The sequence below is a fragment of the Camelus ferus genome, chromosome 3 (assembly GCF_009834535.1).
Source record: "Camelus ferus isolate YT-003-E chromosome 3, BCGSAC_Cfer_1.0, whole genome shotgun sequence".
NCBI classification, from domain to species: domain Eukaryota; kingdom Metazoa; phylum Chordata; class Mammalia; order Artiodactyla; family Camelidae; genus Camelus; species Camelus ferus.
In genome coordinates, this window is record NC_045698.1 from 46,379,305 (window position 1) to 46,398,012 (window position 18,708).

At 39.5% G+C, this 18,708-nt stretch overlaps 2 protein-coding genes across 3 annotated transcripts in view; both read left to right on the plus strand.

Moving 5' to 3' along the window:
- Positions 1-2,228, plus strand: part of SLC30A5 (solute carrier family 30 member 5) — a 28,280-nt gene extending 26,052 nt beyond the window's left edge. For both annotated transcript variants that reach the window (XM_032473550.1, XM_032473547.1), the window contains one exon: positions 498-2,228. In XM_032473550.1, the coding sequence (XP_032329441.1) occupies positions 498-668 (171 nt within the window). In that variant the 3' untranslated portion in view covers positions 669-2,228. The remainder of the gene's footprint in view (positions 1-497) is intronic.
- Positions 2,229-11,500: 9,272 nt separating this feature from the next.
- Positions 11,501-18,314, plus strand: CCNB1 (cyclin B1). The gene is given in 10 exon segments (XM_006185184.2): positions 11,501-11,681; positions 12,277-12,345; positions 12,347-12,448; positions 12,540-12,728; positions 14,464-14,646; positions 16,045-16,203; positions 16,405-16,641; positions 16,921-17,061; positions 17,699-17,809; positions 18,079-18,314. Coding segments are annotated over 10 exon segments (1,320 nt in total). The 5' UTR covers positions 11,501-11,660; the 3' UTR covers positions 18,187-18,314.
- The last annotated feature ends 394 nt before the right edge of the window (positions 18,315-18,708 follow it).

Sequence of the window (18,708 nt, forward strand, 5' to 3'; positions counted from 1 at the left end):
ACATCGGGCTTGCTAAGCATGAGCTCTACCACTGAGCTATACCCTCCCCACTAAAAATCAAGTTTTAGTATTTAGAGGACAAGCTTAAGTTAACGTAAAAAAAATTTCATTTATGATCCACTTTGGTTCTCAATAGATTGTCGAGAAGCAAGTTATAAATGTAGCCCTAAATTAATTAATAATAATAATAATAAAGTTGGCAGGGTACATGTCATGGTTGGAGATAAAGATCAGAATAGTGCCTGTATCCCTACTCTAGACCCACTGAATAGGAAACAATAGCTGTTTTCCTTTTCTACTTTGAATGTCAGGTCAGTGGTTTACTGGCCTTCTGAAAGATTCTATGTAATATTTGACCAGCTGAATAATAAACATTACTTTGAGGACATATCATTGACTATCTGTGGCTATTTAAAAAAAAGTGGTATCAATTACTTAGCACATATGCACTAAATGCATTAATCTAAAAGCTTTAAATGTGTGGATTTTTATAACAGGTTACGGGAATACTTAAAGATGCTGGAGTAAACAATTTAACAATTCAAGTGGAAAAAGAAGCATACTTTCAACACATGTCTGGCCTGAGTACTGGATTTCATGATGTTCTGGCTATGACAAAACAAATGGAATCCATGAAATACTACAAAGATGGTACTTACATCATGTGAGATAACTTGAGAATTACCCCTGGGGTGTGAACAATGAAGAGTAAATGACTCTATTTACAGTATCGCCAGAAGGAAGAAAATTGTACAAAGACATTTTGCCGTATTTGGAACAGATTTTAAAGCTGCCTACTGTTGGATCAAGGAATCTTTCTTAAATGAAATTTAAATACAGAATGAAGCATTAATTGTACAAGTAAAATAATTATTTAAATTATGTATAAAACAGGAATCTTAAAATTTGAGTGAACATGATATATCACATCTTTGAAAATGAACATATAATGATGGATCCTGATGAAGACCAAAATTACTTCTGTGTGTTTACTTTGTCAGAAAGCACCTCCATTGTAAATAATGTATTTACATGTTTATTACAAAGACCCAAATGAAAAATTTTTAGTCAATTTTTTGCATAGCCCTAGGATAAAATAGGAATAAAAGTTCTATATTTATGGATTTTCTGTATATAAAACTGGTTTCTAATTATAACTTAAGTCCATTAAGTAAAATCTGTATTGCCACTTTAAATGTACACTAAATTATTTGAGAGAAACTTCTACCACTGACATGGGCAGCAGTGAGAATAGAGAAGGATAACATTACAGTTTTGATGTATTACAAAAGCCAACCACTCTGTAAAATAAATTTTTTTACTTTTGGTAATATCTGCAAATGAATAATTACTTCATTAGGGTAAAGAACTTAAACTAAGTTGTGTCCATCACACACTCACTTGTCTTCTTCCACTCAAGTAGGATATTCCATTTCTTACTATGCATCTGGCATTCCAGGTTGCTTATTAAGCTGGTATCCAAGCAACGCTAGGCTTTTCATCTTTTCATTTAGCTCCGTATGATGTGGAACAGCCAGTTGAGTCATAAACAATTGTCAACTCAGAGTTGAAATTTTGCCTCTAAATGTATCTTTTTTTTTTTAATTTCTGGAACATGTAGATATATAAGAAATACCAAAAACAGGTGGTTCTTTTAAAGCTTGGTAAGTAAATCTTGTTCACAAACCTTTGGGCACTATGAAATTGAAATACCCTATAACTACTTTCTAATTTCTAGTAATATCTAATTTATATTTTTTGATTTCCAATTTAAAGTGAATGTATAGTCTGAAAAGACTGATAAATAGATATATAGTAATATATGCAGTTTTATGAACACCAAAGAATGTTGTCTGAAAGAAACTTTTGAATACCTATCTATAAGCATCTAAATATTTTCATTCTTATACCTAGGAATTTTGATAAGTAGGATGAATTAATTTTAGTATGGGTACTATTTTCTTATCTATACCATAATGGCAAACCTGTATTGTAAATCATATTTTTGTCTTACCAATTTTAATATGTGAGAGGTTTTAGAAATTTGTTATAAGTTATTTTGATATTCCTGTCTTCTCTTTACACATTTTCTGGTCCAGAATCTTCAATACATATTAAAAAATTTAAGTGGTGGGAAAATAATTGCATATTGATGTTTTAATGTAATGTTTATACATTTTAAAAAATTTAAGTAGATAGGTACAATACATATTGCAGAATTATAAAAATTGTCATTTTCCTTAGAAGGCATACAAATAGCAGGAAAATTAAATTAAGTAATTGAGAGCTATCAAGATGAGAGAGAAGGCAGCGCTGAAAAGTAGGAGGTACAGGTGGAAAGTAGGGAAACTCCAGTATTGAGAGCACCGGGGTACTGGTTCCAGCTCATACAAACCACATGACTTTAGGCAAATCAGCCTCTCTGGGTATCTTCTTTTTTTTCCCCCCTCATACATAAAATCAGAATAAAATCTGTTCAAATTTACAGATATGGAGCAACTGGAACTCACTCACTGCTAGTGGGAGTATGAAATGATACAGCCACTTTGGAGAACCATTTGGCAATTTTTTTAACGTTAAACATACATCCACCCTGTGACCTAGCAGTTCTACTCCTGGGTATCTACCCAAGAAAAATGGAAACATGTCTACAGAAAGGCTTGTACAAGAATGTACGTGTTCATGATAGCCAAGAATTAGACAACATGTCCATCAACAAGAGAATGAATAAATTGTGGTGTATTCATAATGAACTACTACTCAGCAGTTTTTTAAAAATTACTGTTACTAAATAAAAAAATTAAAATTACTGTTACAAACAGTACCAGGTGAGTCTCAAAAACATAAGTGAAAGAAGTTGGCCACAAAAGAGTTCATACTATGATTCCATATATATAAAGTCCAAAAACAAGACTAATCTATAGTGATAGAGCACAGAGAGTGGTTTATATTAATTTTTAATTGCTGTCATAACAAATTACCACAAACTTAGGGCTTATACACACTTATTATCTCACAGTTCTGTAGGTCAGAAGTTCAGTATGGGACTCACTGGGTTAAAATCAAATTGCTGCAAGGCTGCAGTTCTTTTTGGAGGCTCTCAGAATCCATTTCCTTGCTCATTCAGGTGGTTGGCTGAATTCAGCCCTCGTGGTTGTAGGACTGAGGTGCCTGTTTCTTTGCTGGTGTTCCCAGCTTCTAGAAGCCACCTGCGTTTCTTGGCCTGTGGCCTCCTTCCTCCATCTTCAAAGCCAGCAACAATAGGACATGTGCTTCTTACCCTCCAAATCTCTTCTGTCTCTTCTTCCACTGTGGCATCTTTCTCTGATCCACTCTTCCATCATCCTCTTCTGCTTTTAAGGACACTTGTGGTTACCCTGGGCCCACCCAGTAGTCCAGGATAATCCCCTATCTCAAAGTCTCTTCTGCCGTGTAACTTATTCACAGGTATGTTCATATTCACAGGTTCCGGGCATTAGGGCAAGGACTTCTTGGGGGTGGGGGCAGTCGTTATTCTGCTTGCCACGTGGTTGCCTTGGGAAGACAGGGAGTTTGTTGGAAGAGGGCAGGGAGATCTTTTTGGAATGCTGGGAGTGTTCTATATCTAAATCAGGGTGGTTACAGAGGTGTATACAATTGTCAAAATGTTTTAAGTTATAATTTAACTTCTGTATTGCATTTTCTTTTTCAAGTGTTTTCATAATTTGCTAGTAATTATTTATTTCAAAGCTACTATGTGCAAGGCACATAATTAATCTCATCCATTTTTTCCTCCTAGTTTTCTGGTGTTATCACATAATGAGTTTGCTTTAACTGATCTAGCACAATAATACAACGTAGTGGACTGAATTTTTTTAGGTACATATTGTTCCTCTTTGTGGCTATTTTCTGCTTGAATTTAAAGTCCAAGGAGGTTTCCCCTGCAACAAAATATAGTACCTAGACCTGTCGGTATTAAGATTCACAGTTACGGAAAGCCTGTATAAGAAAATAATACAATTCAGTGGTTTATTTATGGTTTTTTAAAATGTTGAATACATCCATCCATACTCAACAGAATTCACTGAAGTTCTTTGTATGAAGACACGGCTCTAGGAGCTAGGAATAAAGTCACTAATAAAGTTCTGCTGTGAAGGAGCTTAGTTTCCAGTGGAGGAGACAGACTAATATGTGAAAATGTCAGATTGTGATCAGCACTGTGAGGAAAAACAGTAGCTATTGAACCCTTGCTCTGTACCAGGTGGGCACTGTTCTAAGCAATAAATATGTAAAATTATTATCCCCATTTTACTGATGAGGAAACTGAGGAAGAAAAATGTAAATTAACTTGCCCTAAATCCTACAGCTAGTAAGTGGTAAAGCCAACTTTCCAAACCAGCCACTCTGATTTCAGGATTGACACTTTTTTTTTTTTTTTTTAGGTTTTAAAACTTTATTTGCATGTTTTTTAAATTGTGCATTCCAATAATTAAAGTCATTTGAACAGTTTTAAAAATCACACTTGGATTAAACTGCATTTTACAGCCTGCAGGACACCTTGGATCAGCTTGCTTTTTACTCTAGATTTCACTGTCGACCCACACAGCTTCCTCCTTCACCAACATACAAGTTCTTTTCCTTCCCTGCCAGCCAGACAGGCAGATGGGAGAGGCAGGGATTGACACTCTTAACAGGGGTGCTAGAGACTGGCCAAAGAGGATCTCTGTGGAGGAAGACAAGACCCTGATCTGAGTAAGAAAGCAACCAATACCAAGTATCCTACCCATATTCTACTAATACCCACTATTCGTCCCTGAAAGAACATCAAATGCAAAGACGTCTGAGGCAGGAGATGGTTACCATGATAGAAGCAAAGCAAGAAAGCCAACGTGTCAGCAAAATTAGGAAGAAGGTGTGGTGTGGATGTGCAAAGTCTGTGGAGGGCTTTGAGTCACAGAGCTGTCATGTCTCAAAGGGATCAGGATAGGAGAGTGAGTGGAACCCAGGGGAGAGTTAGCCGGCCTGCGGAAGCCCAAATGAGAGAGGATGGCGACTTGGACTAAGCAGCATGTTCACTGCCTCTTACAAGCTTGCTGTTTAAAGTAAAAAATAAATCAGACACAAACTCTGCCTTCATGGTGCTAATTACAGTAGGGAAAAATAAAGTGTAAATAACTATAATTCAAGATTTAGAGAGATCTGGTGCCAAAAGGAAGAGGCAAAGTTCAGAAAATGGAGAAGTTAACTTTTAGCTGAAGGGAGGAGAAGGCTTCACAAAGGAGGTGGTGCTTGGTAGATGGAAGAGACCAGTGGGGTCAGAAATAGAAGGCAAGGGGATTAATTCCCTCTGGAGTAAACCCTTTAGTAGTTCAGTTTTGTCCGGTCATGCCTTTTGGGTGTGGAATTTGTAGGCCTATGATTAGAAAGGAAGGTTAGCAGCAAGCCATTGAGGGTATTTGAATACCAGGTTACAAGTTAACCACAGACCTGTTAGGTAATCATATGGAGGTTAAGTGTCTAGCTCTTAAAAAGCATCAGGGAAGTTACAGTGACATACTTTTCCAATGCCTTACTTCAAATAGGGTTTCCCATTGTTGGTTGCCTTCATTGGCCATAGGAGCGGGATAGGAATGCCTAATGTGAAAGACTGCAAATCAATATAGTAGGCGGGACGCTGACTGGTCTAGGAATCAGACTCTCCACCATAGCTGTGATCTCAGGGCCAGTCGCTTAATCTCTGACTTAAAATGATAGAGTCTGGATCCCGTGACTATAAGGTGATCGATCCCTTGCAGTCCTATCCAATCAAGGCAATAGTCCCAAATAAATCTATGGGAACCATTTGTTAAAGCACCTATTAAGTTTACTGATGCATTAAATGCCTAACATGTATAAAGCAGGGTGAGTTATATAAAGAGGTCCGATATGGTCTCTGCCCTCACAGGAAGGCAGTAGTTACTAAGCATATAAAAATACGTAAAAGAGCATGGTGATATGCACTGGAAGAAAGGTAGATGTGATACTGTTCTGAGTTCAGAGGAGGAAGAGAACTCTTTCTGCTGGAAGATTACAAAAATCTTTACAGAGGATGGGGCATACGTTTTCAATAACCAGGAAAAATCTGTGCACTTAACTATGATACTGAAGTGTGACTTGTCCACATCCTGGCTATGTGAAAAATTAACTACGCTTAAACTGTGAGCTTCATGTTTCTCAGCTAGGAGCACCATGGAGTTTGTGGGTGATCAGCGGCCGCTTTCATCCACTCCCATTTCTGACCCCACCAAACAGCTAACTGTAAAGTACAGCTGGGTGCCAACGCAAGGCTATTAAGTTGTGCTTTCAATTTCGCTCTGTACCCTACCCCATGTTACTCAGTCCCAGTCTTAGAGTTGCAGGCTACTCAGCCTTCTAGAAAGACTATTCACTATGCAAAGACTCTTTACTGTACCAACCAAGTAAGGACTGGTATAGCAGGAGTGGTGTGTGGGAGAGAATCCTTTCTTCAGTTTCCAGGACCTCTCATTCTCCATTGCTTTTCTCCCAGGCCTTCTTTACTATTTGCCCTTCCTCTTCTACATTCCTTTTCATCTGCCTCCGTCTTCTTACCATCACTTAACTCAGCAAACTGAAGTTCCTATGAGGTCTGAAGGGAAAAAAAAAAAACGTGTTTCCCTTGCTTGACTCCTATACTCAATCACAACTGTCCACAAAAATGCAATTAACAATCAAGTTAAGAAGAAAAAAGAGAATTTTATTCAAGCCAAACAGGATTATAACCCAGGAGACAGACTCTCAGAAAGCTGAGAGCTGTTCTGCTGTTAGAAGTCCAAGTCAAATCACACTTTCAAAAGGTCTTACATCAAAATGTCATAATGATATTTTACGTAAAGTTCACCAGAGACACATAGTCCAGGTAAGCTCATACAAGGCAAGCAGCAAGTCACCATGATCCCCTGCAGAGTTGGGAAAGAATGCTGCTCTTTAAAAAAGTTAGCATCAGAAGAAAGTGGAAAAATTTGTCTTTATGGTCGAGCAGACATTCCCATCTTTAAGAAGGTCTGGTGAATGTGTAATGCTGAGGCATACTGCATATTAGGGAGGGAGGGAAGAGGCCCAAACAGAAAGGAGAATTTAAATTTTTTTTTGTCCTGCCTTAAAATGTAAATTTATTTCATTACAATAAATGGAGCCTCAGTGATAAGATGTTTTTACATGAGGGCCAATTCAAGGAAAATTTAAATAAGTACAGACTACATTCTAAATAGAACAAAAACAATTTTTCACTACCTTCTCAAGTACCAATTCTTTAACACTCTTCCCTCTGTAAACCAATTTGTGTGTTCTCCACATCCACACACCCACAGTGTTAGATGAGGGATCAAAACAACAGTAGATTTAAACAGTGTTCTCTCCCTCTGTTCAATCTTTAAAACGGAGGGCCCTGGGGCTTGCTCCTGGGCATCTACCCGCCTTTACATTCCTTCTCTAGATGACCTCATCTGTATCAGAGTTTAAATACTATCTAAAGCTACGGAAAATTCTGCTCCCACCCTGATCTTTGCTTAGATCTCCCCTGTTGTATTTCTCTAAGCATTCCAAATGTGACAGAATTCTTGATCTACCCCAAACTACTGCTTTCTAAAAGCTGCTCTTCTGTTTGTTTGTTTTTTAATTTTTTTGTGTGTGATGAGAACTCTAGGGATTTACTCTCTTAACAACCTTCATGTATAACACATAGCGGTATTTATTACGTTTATCATGTTGTATATTACATCCCTAGTAAATTATCTTATAATTGGAAGTTTGTACCCTTTAAAAATTTTCTTTTGTAAAATTTATTTTTATTTATCTATTTGGGGTGGGTAATGAGGTTTGTTTATTTATTTAGTTTTTAATGGAGGTACTGGACGAGATTAGGGCGTGTTCAGGATGGTATGGCCATAGGCTTAATGGAGGTACTGGAGATTGAACCCAGGACCTCATGCATGCTGAGCATGTGCTCTACCACTGAGCTATACCCTCCCCCTACAAAAAGCTGCTCATCTCTTAGTCTTTTCTTTTTCAGTTACTCAAGTCAAAACCTATGAGTCACCCTTGACCCCTTTTCTCTCACTCCAGGCATGTAAATCAAGACTCAGCAAGTCTATCTCCAAAATATATCCAGAACCCATCCCTTTCCATGTAGTGCTGCTAGTACCATCCAACCATCATCTTTTGCTGGCCTCCTACAACAGCCTTTGAATGGCTCCCCTGCTTCTCTCCTCCTCCTTCTTCCCCTCCTCCACCCAAGCTACACCCATTCTCTCCACCATGACAACAGAAATCTCTTGAAAAAATAGATTATGCCACACTGTGGCTTAAAACCCTCCAAAGCCTTCTACTGCACTTAGTATAGCCCAAACCCTTTACCTTGGTTTACGAGGGAGGCCTTGTGTAGCTTTACCCTTTCCAATTTCTTAATCTCATCTCTACTCCCCTCCTCCTCCCATACTCTAGCCACACTGGCTTTTTTTGAACATGACAAGCTCTTTCCCATTGTAAACATTAATAAGCACATTAAAATAGAGTGGGTCGTCAGAAACAGGAGCTTGCATGTTCTGTGACTACAACAGCCCAGCAAAAGAGAGACTTCCTCTTCTTCCTTGATAAAAGCTCAGCCAATAAAAAGCCACTGTACTTCAAACTCTCAATTCCACCAGTGGACTCTGCTTACTACATAGCTCTCTTGACTTCCTTTTCCCTGTATACAAGAGTCCTCTCCTTGTGGCATGGGGACTTTCATGGCTTGCCATGGTGGTAGACCCCAAATTGTAATTCTTCGTTGATCCTGAATAAGCCTATTTTTGCAGGAGAAATACCTGGCAGACTATTTGTTTAAGTCAACACTATCTTTGGGTTTTCACAGGCTGTTTCCTCTACCTAAAATGTTTTCCTTTTAGTCATTTAAACCTTAATTTATATGTCAACTTCTCAGACTGTCCGTGACCACCAAATCTCAGCTAGCCACCAAATCACTCTACCTGCTTCACTATCTTTATTCTCTGCCTACCACTTAGTACTACCTGATCTTTTTTTCCATTTTACTTATTTACTTATTTAGTCTCTCTCCTACTGGACTCTATACTTTATAACAGCAGGGAGCTCATCTGTTTTGTTCAGAGCTATATTCCTAGCACCTAGAACATTGCCTGGTATGTAGTTGGCACTACTGACAGGGCCAGGGGAGAGAATACTGTGTAGTTCACTGAAGAGAAAAGTCAAGTTTTTTGTTTTTTGTTTTTGTCTTTTTTTAATTGACATATAGTGACTTATAATGTTGTGTTTGTTTCTGGTATGTGTGTGTGTGTATATATATATATAATTTTTAGATTCTTTTCCATTATAGTTTATTATAAGATACTGAATATAGTTCCCTGTGCTATACAGTAGGTGCTTATTATTTATCTCTTTTATATAATAGCAGTGTGTATATGTTAATCCCAAATTCTTCACTTTTTCCTCCCTACCCCTTCCCTCTTTGGTAATCATTTGTTTTCTATCTCTGTGAGCCTGTTTCTGTTTTGTAAATAAGTTCATTTGTATCATATTTTAGAGTCCACATATAAGTGATATCACATGATATTTGTCATTTGTCTTTCGCTTAGTATGATAATCTCTAGGTCCATCCATGTTGTTGCAAATGGCATTATTTCACTCATTTCTATGGCAAATATTCCAGTGTGTATCTATACCACATCTTCTTTATCCATTCATCTGTAGATGGACATTTAGGTTGCTTCCGTGTCTTGGCTATTGTAAACTGTGGTGCTATGAACACTGGAGTGCATGTATCTGAGAAAAGTCAAATTTTTTAATGTTATTTTAAAAAGATATAATCCATGGAACTTGTGTTTATTAAGCATCAAAAGTCAGCATTCTGAATAGAAATGAGTCATAGGTATGTATGTAGTAGGCAAGCTCTCTCAAACTTGGCAGTCTGAGACTCCGGAATTGTGGGGCTGGATAATTATTTGTGTCTGTGTTTATGGGGTGCAGGCTGTCTTGTGTATTATAGGATGTTTAGAAACATCTCTGGTCTCTACCCACTAGAAGCCAGTAGCATCTTCCCGGTTGTGACAACCAGAAATGCCAAATCGTCCCCATAGGACAAAATGTTCCTCCATTGAGAACTACTGTGTTAAATGAAGTTCTACTGTGCAATGGTCAGGAAGGGGTTCAAACAATTAAAGGTACAGTGGAGAAACCAGGTAATAGCTAAACCAAGTGATCAAAATTAATATCATTTATGGGGAACAAGCAAACAGCATATGTCTGCAGAGTTGATCCCCTGAGAAGAATCTGATGTCGCCTACGTGAAACCTATGCATAACAGCCAAGAATGCATAACCTTGATGTAAGTCACAAGGAACCATTAAACAAACACAAGAATAAGAAATTTCTATTTTCTAAAAAGTGGCAGGGTGTACTGTATTCTTCAAAACCATCAGTGTTTGAAAGACAAAGAAAAGCTGTGAGAACTGTTTCAGACTAAAGGAACTAAATGCAACATTGACTCTAGCTGGAGGAAAGAACATTGTTAGGTCAACTGACAATATTGGAATATAAACTAGGTTGAATACAATATTGTAATAAAGTAAATTTATGACTGTATTGTGAATATGTAAGGGAATATCCCTTTTTCTTAGAAATACACAGTAAAGAATTATATATAATTCACTCTCAAATGTTTCAGGAAAAAAAATTTATATGGTTATGTACCCATAGATAGAGCTTTATATAAGAAAGAGATTAAGTGAATAATAAAGCAAATGGGGTAAAAGGATATTTGAATCTGAGTAAAGGGTACCTACCTGTGTGTTCCCTGTAAGATTTTTGTTTACAACTTTCCTAAGTTTGAAATTATTTTCAAATAAAAAGCAAAAATAAAAAGATTGGCTTTCGAAACAATTTGATTTGTAATTCGAAAGTAATCTGGCAGGTTAAGAGGCTGGCAATATTCTTAAGCGGCAATTACTGTTGTGGAAACATCATGGGTCTAGAGAAATCTAAGTTTAGTCCCATGTTACTAATTTGTGATCCTGGGAAAATCACCCAAAGCCTCTCCGAGCTTCAGTGCCTCCACCAGAGTGCTGTTGGAATGATCAAATGAAAGAATGTATATATAAAAGCCTTTCCGGCTACATGCCACTGTAAAAGAGGTTAAGTGTTTAACAGTAAGTAGAACTAAAATCATAACTGTCTTTGAGGTCCAACTGCGGTGGCTCCACCAGCACTTTTTTAAGGCCACAAGACTGCCCCAGCAGCGTACAGGTTCACCTCTCCAGGTGGGCGGCGGACGCACACCTCTCCAGGTGGCGGCAGTCACCGCCAAGGGCGCAGGCGCGGGGCCACACCACGTGACGGCCTGGTCCCGTCCCACCCGAATGTCTTCGCGGGATCGCCCTGGAAACGCATTCTCGGAGGAACCGGCCGCCGCCAATGAGAAGCGAGCGAGTGCCACGAACAGGCCAATAAGGAGGGAGCGGTGCGGGGTTTAAACCAGAGGCAGGGCCCGATTCCTCCCGGCGTGCTGCGGAGGAACGGCTGTTGGCGTGTGCTGGGTTCAGGTCCCCGGCTGGTCGGGGACTCCCGTGCTCTGCTTTCTCCCCACTGAGCTACTGCCTGGTGCAGAGGAAGCCATGGCGCTCCGGATCACCAGGGTGAGCTGCGGACGGTGAACAAACGCGTCTCTGCCGGCTCGCCGCGCCTCCCCTCCCTGGCTCTCCTGCGGGAGTCCCCCGGGCGGGAGCGGGCCGGGGCAGAGATTTGGGGAGGAGGATAGCGGTCGGTGGGAGAGTATGGGAGGCGGACGGGCGGAGAGAAGAAGGTGAGAAAGAAAAGTGGATGGGCCTTAGATAAATGCTGGGGGTGGGGGAGCAGATGGAGGGTAGACTGGAAACCTTTTGTAAAAGGTGATGGAGGCCCCCTGAGTGAGCTACCACCAACTGCGTGACCCTCTCCCCAGAGAAGAAGGTGCTTGCAATTGAAGGCTTTTTCGATTCCCTTTCAAATGTAAATTTATGGTACTTTAGGCCCGGTGGAGACTAAGGAGGCAATCCTTCAATTGGTGAAGGAAGCGGTTTGGGAGGAAGCTGACTTGTCATAACCTAGCGTAGACCCTGGAACCCAGGTTTCCCCTAGGAACCCATTTACAGTCGGCTTTCCTCTTGAGAGCCTCTCTTTTGCCCCCACTTTAACCCTTGACTTACCCTAACTTGGCTGGGCTAGCTCTCAGAGTGGTCTTGCTTCTTACAGAACACGAAAATTAATGCTGAAAATAAGGCGAAGCTCAGTATGGCAGGCGCAAAGCGCGTGCCTATGGCCAGCTGTTGGAGCTTCTAAGCCCGGGCTGAGGCCAAGAACAGCTCTTGGAGACATCGGTAACAAAGTCAGTGAACAGCCACAGGCCAAACTGCCCCTGAAAAAGGTAACTGTCTTCCTGACTCGGCTTCTCTAGTCTGCCTTCCAGCTGTGATCCTTGATGGAGAAACATTCCATTCTCTCCTTTTCATCCACAGGAAGCAAAAACTTTAGCTGCTGGAAAAGTTATTGCTAAAAAACTACCAAAACCTCTGGAAAAGGCTCCTGTACCCGTGTTGGAGCGAGATCCCGAGCCAGAGACGGAGCCGGAGCTGGAGCCGGAGCCGGAGCCAGAGCCGGAACCTGAGCCTGTTAAAGAAGAGAAACTTTCCCCTGAGCCTATTTTGGTAAACCATACTATTTTAGAGCCTGCCGATTGTTTCTTTTCCTTCATTTGACTAATGCATGATAGATCATTTGAATAAATAATAATAGTAACATTTATAGACTGCTTAGCGGGAGGTAGGCTCTGCTAAGCGCTTCACGTGCATTAGCTCACATGATCTTATTATTCTCGCTTAGCACTGGTACTGTTATTACCTCTACCTTTTAGATCACGGCAGAGAAGTATTAAGTATCTTTTATAGAGCCACATCTAATCAGCGGCACATAACTGGAACTCAGACTCAGGCTGTCTAGCTGCAGAGTGTCTGCTTTCAATTGCTTTGTTATGTACTACCCCTCCTTTATTTATGGTATTGAGTAGTAGATGCCTGGGCCAAAGATTTTGCTGTCTTTGGGTACAAGCCATCTCTGACCAGAATTTATTGACTAAAACACCGATTGTTTTCTTTTGTAGGGGGAGGGGAGGGGAGGGTAGAGATTAGGTTTGTTTATTTATTAATGGTGGTGCTGGGGATTGAACCCAGGACTTCTTGCATGCTAAGCAGGCACTCTACCGCCGAGTTATACCCTCCCCCACTGTTTTCTTGAGACCTTTTTTTTTTTACTCCCTAACATGGCCACCAAATCCTTAATAAGCCTGTACCACTGGAATATATGAGGGTATAAAGCAGAAAATGTACCTCTTCAGAGAGTAGGTAAGATGAGTTAACACAGGCTCAAAACCAAGAATTTATTAAATATTAGGTATGTAGATGTGTCTACTCCTGTGAAGGAAAAATACGCCATCTAGAAGAGGCTTGTTGAAACAAACTACATTCTTAAGCTCTAATTTTTAAACTTCGTTAAAGCCACTGGGGAAATGATCTATCAAAGTCATTTGGCCCAGCTCTTTCTATCTAAGAGTAGGAGCTATGAGGCTATGTCTTTAGTATAGACCTTCTGGGCATAGCAGAGAAACTTGTAGCCTGCAGTCTTTCATTAACCATACCAAACGACCTGGGGTTTCCTTGAAAGTCCCATACTGATTCTTGCCTTTGCTTTCCCACTTACTAAAAATGCCTTTCCCACCCTCTTTTCAGTAGCTTAAGCATCAACACCTAAAGCTTTCCCTAACTTTCTCCATCCCACCCTAGCTGCCCCCACCTCCACTCTTGTTCCTAAAATCAAACACTTACTTCATTTACTTATTTCTTCTAAATTCAGAGCCCCTTGAGGACACCATAAAGCCAGTGCCTAGCATAGGGCTTGACTTGAAGAAAGTGCTCAATAACTGTCTGGACAGTAGGGTAACTGGAGCTTGAAGAAAATGGTTCATGATAACAAAGTCAGTTAATCCTTAGTAGTCAGGACAGACCTTGTATTCTCCCTCGCAGTGGGAAGCAGTCCATGTTTTGAAATAAAGACTAAAGGCTAACTTGTCATTCATTTGGTTTAACTTCACAGGACATTGCTAAACAAATGCATTACTTACCAGTTTCCTTCAGAAGAAAGTCTAGCACATGAATTTGCTTCTTCTCTGTTTTACCTATTAACAATTCTGCTGGCTCAGTCTAAGCTGGCATTTCACTTTTTATATTAGCCACTTCCTAAAAAGAAGTTGAATAAATTTGAAAAGATAAGTGGATTCTATGTCTATTCAGCAGATAAGCCTCGTGAGTTAGTACCAATAATCTGACCTTCATTCCAAGATTGTTTGCTCCTCTTTGCTATTATTTCAAAAGGTCTCTCTGTTTCAAGGTTGATACTCCCTCACCAAGCCCCATGGAAACATCTGGCTGTGCCCCTGCAGAAGAATATCTGTGTCAGGCTTTCTCTGATGTAATTCTTGCAGTGAATGATGTGGATGCAGAAGACGGAGCGGATCCCAACCTTTGTAGTGAATATGTGAAAGATATCTATGCTTATCTGAGACAACTTGAGGTCAGTAGTAGGATAAAATCTTTGTTTTTTCTAAACTGCATCTAGCTTTATTAAAGGAGCTTTCCATTAACGGGTCACAATAATTTAAGCAGGATGTAAGTAGCATTTCTTAATCATAGGTTCCAATTTAAAATTCTTTGTAGAATACCAAAAATAAAAAGGCACTAAAGCCAGTGAAGTCTGTATTTGCCATTTTGAACAGGGAAAGTTCAAAGTGGGAGTGGATACTACCATGGCTCTTTCTGAAGGAAAGTCTGATACATTTATAACCATCAGGAGTGGGTTAGAAGTGGGTGAGTCCCAAAATCTGGATTTGTGGTAATGGAGATGAAAACTATAGCCAAAACAAGGCATTTTGGGTCATTGTTCCTTACATGCATGTGATATCGGAAATTGTTCTTTGTGTCTAAGAGGAATATACTCAAAAACTTAAGTTTTTGGTTTTCTTCCATTTCATTCCACTTCTGAAACTTTCTATTAGTGTCCTTTGCCCTTTCCCCCCAAAATGAGGAGGCATTCTGTATATTAACAACATAAGCTCTACAGCTACCAAATTTACCCAATTGCTTGTTTGTAATGCATTCTATTCTAGTGACATCATTGACATCTTCAGGCTCTTTCCTGGCTCTTTTGGACATCTCCATTTTCCACAGCATTGTCCTGCAAGAAGACTTTCTTGCCAAAACCAGCCCTCTGCTCCAGATTTCTTCTCCCTTGTTTTTAAAGTTTGTGTTCTAACTTTGGAGGGGTGGGTTTAGCAGGTGTGTGTGCTAGGTTTTGATGATTCATTCTTTTTTTTTCTTTTTATTGAAATATAGTCAACTTATAATGCATTAATTTCTGGAATACAGCACAGTGATTCATATAGATATATATCCATTCCTTTTCGTATTCTTTTTCATTACCGGTTATTACAAGGTATTAAATATATAGTTCCCTGTGCTGTGCAGTGGGACCTTGTTTACGTTCTTACCTATGGTGCTTTGGGGGTTTAAACCCTGGAACAGGAGTGATAGCATATTGATAGCAGCTGATCTGGAACTTCTACTATTTTCTCTACTTTGTAAAGCTCAGGTTCTGGGTTTAGAGTCTTAAGTGAAAAGATCTGAGGTGATAGTATGATAAGGTAGTTTGGGAAGAAGTGGGGACATAGAGTATGGCTCAGTAGTAGTGATGGTGAATTGAACAGTAAGATCTGCCAACAGGAAAACCTGTCACACTCTCCTATTTAGTGTTTGCTTGCTTTCTTCCTCAGTGATAGAGCTGTTTGCAGTGACCATATGAATAACTGAGTTAAGACCTAAATGTCCCAGAGCTGTTCTGAGGTGACTGATTATTTCTGGTCAGAAATATCACATGGAGTCTTGCTTCTAAGGATAATCAGCAATTCTTTTGCAGGAAGAGCAAGCAGTCAGACCAAAATACCTACTGGGTCGTGAAGTCACTGGAAACATGAGAGCCATCCTAATTGACTGGCTAGTGCAGGTTCAGATGAAATTCAGGTTACTGCAAGAGACCATGTACATGACTGTTGCCATTATTGATCGGTTCATGCAGGTGAGCATAACTGAGCAATTGAGGGTTTGCCCTTCCAGTGTCCTAGCTGAGTCATAAGAAATAGACTCAGCTAAAATCTGCCCTGGGGGATGGGGTGTCAAGATTTTGTTGTGGAAGTGTCTTTCCCACCTCTCCTTCATAGCTCTGTGCCTCCTTTTTCAAAGGCATATTACTTACTCATCCAGTTGAAATTCTCTGCAGGATAATTGTGTGCCCAAGAAGATGCTGCAGCTGGTTGGTGTCACTGCCATGTTTATTGCAAGCAAATATGAAGAAATGTACCCTCCAGAAATCGGGGACTTTGCCTTTGTGACTGACAACACTTACACTAAGTACCAAATCAGACAGATGGAAATGAAGATTCTAAGAGCTTTAAATTTTGGTCTGGGTCGCCCTCTACCCCTGCATTTCCTTCGGAGAGCATCTAAAATTGGAGAGGTACAGATTTCTTGAAACCTTTGTATGGTAAATTAAGGAATACTGCTGACCAATGAGATCTAGTTCAACTGCCTTGTGTTATGTACCTAACTACATGAAGAAGGGATAAAGATGGTCTTTATTTCCCATCAGGCTGTATGTTAATATTATTAAAGCCTTTCATGGGCAATTGCATTTGAGAGTTTATAGACAAACATCCGTAGTCATAGTTATGGGCATACAAGTTATTGCCAATGCAGAATTCTCTGACAGCTCAGTGACCTGTGAGTTCTGTTTCAGGTGGATGTTGAGCTACATACTTTGGCCAAATATCTGATGGAACTAACTATGTTGGACTATGATATGGTGCACTTTCCTCCTTCTCAGATTGCAGCGGGAGCTTTTTGCTTAGCACTGAAAATTCTTGATAATGGTGAATGGGTAAGCTCTGTCCCACAAACCTAAGCTTTTAAATTAATAGTACTTTATTATATTTATTATATAAGCTTTTAAATTATAGTATTTACTGAATACAGAACTGTTTCCACTAAAGGACAATTCAGTTGGTTCCTAAATATGGCTTCTACTGAGGGAATGATTAAAAATGATATCTTGCTTGTGACATCATCACAGAATGCTTCCATTTCATGATCTAATTTCATCTTTCTATACCCTTTTGAGAAAGGCAGAGAAGCTGCTGCTCCTTACAGATGGAGAAGCTCAAGCAGGTCAAGTGACAAACTAGAATTTCATTGATTCAACAGATATTTCTCCTGGAGTGCCATATGCTACTTTAGACCCTAGAAGCAGAACTATGAATGAGAAAGTTGGCTCCAAGGAACTTGGAGTTTAGCTTTGGGATGGACAAGTCAGCAACTCCAATAGTGTAATTAGGTTGGAGCACAGGATCCTAGAGAAGCATGAAGGAAGAGTTCCTGGGGAAGAAGGGTCTTAAGCTTGTCTTAAATTTCAATTATAATCAGTTACACAGTATCTACCTCCCTACCCTTCTTTTAAATAACACTTATTTATGAAAACCACTTTTGATGAGCATTTTCAACATTTTTTGTTGTCTTAGACACCAACTCTACAGCATTACCTGTCATACACTGAAGAATCCCTTCTTGTTGTTATGCAACACCTGGCTAAGAATGTCATCATGGTGAATCGTGGGCTTACAAAGCACATGGTAAGTCAGTTGGTAGCACTGTAGGGTGTTGGGGAAAATATGAAAATCATTAAGACTATGCCTGCAAATGCATAGCTCTTTTTTTTTTTTTAAAGTGAAATCAAGTTTATTTAGAGAGATATACATTCCCTAGATAGAGTGTGGTCTGTCACACGTGGAAGGGAGAGCCGTGTGTAGCTCATTTTTAAGGAGCTGGTGAATATCTTTACCATTGGTTCCACAATGTTTTCCTCTTTTCCTTCATTAATGTCTATGCTTTTCTCCTCCAGACTATCAAGAACAAGTATGCCACATCTAAGCATGCTAAGATCAGCAGTCTAGCACAGCTGAATTCTGCACTAGTTCAAGATTTAGCCAAGGCCGTGGCAAAGGTGTAACTTGTGAACTTTGGAATACTATAATATCTGCAAATAAAATTGGCACCATGTGCCATGTGTACATATTATATGTTACATTTATTTACTTTTAATAAAGTTTGTAGTCCTTTTTACTTCTTATCCCTTAACTCATTTGAATGTGGCTACTTTCCACTGTAGGATAATCTAAAAGTTGTCTTAAAGGTATGGTAGGAAATTAAGAAAAAAATACTGCTTTCAGTTTGCCTGGGGACCCAACTAATATATACACTTGGTTCTTGTTTTATGTTCCTTGGTTTTACTTTATCAGTAAGAATTACTAAGCTCTTAGATCCTCACTTTACAAGTCATACTGTATGTAAGCATGGTCCTAAGAGAATCTGCTGCCTAGTTCTACTTGAGGAAAAGTCTACCACCTTGTCCCTAGTCCCCCTGTTTTCAATTTCCCCTAGTGGGTGCTGCCATAATTCTAAGTAATCTGCTTGTACCACTTTCTTAAATTATCAACTAGAATCAACTTTTTCACTTAGAAAAATAAGAATT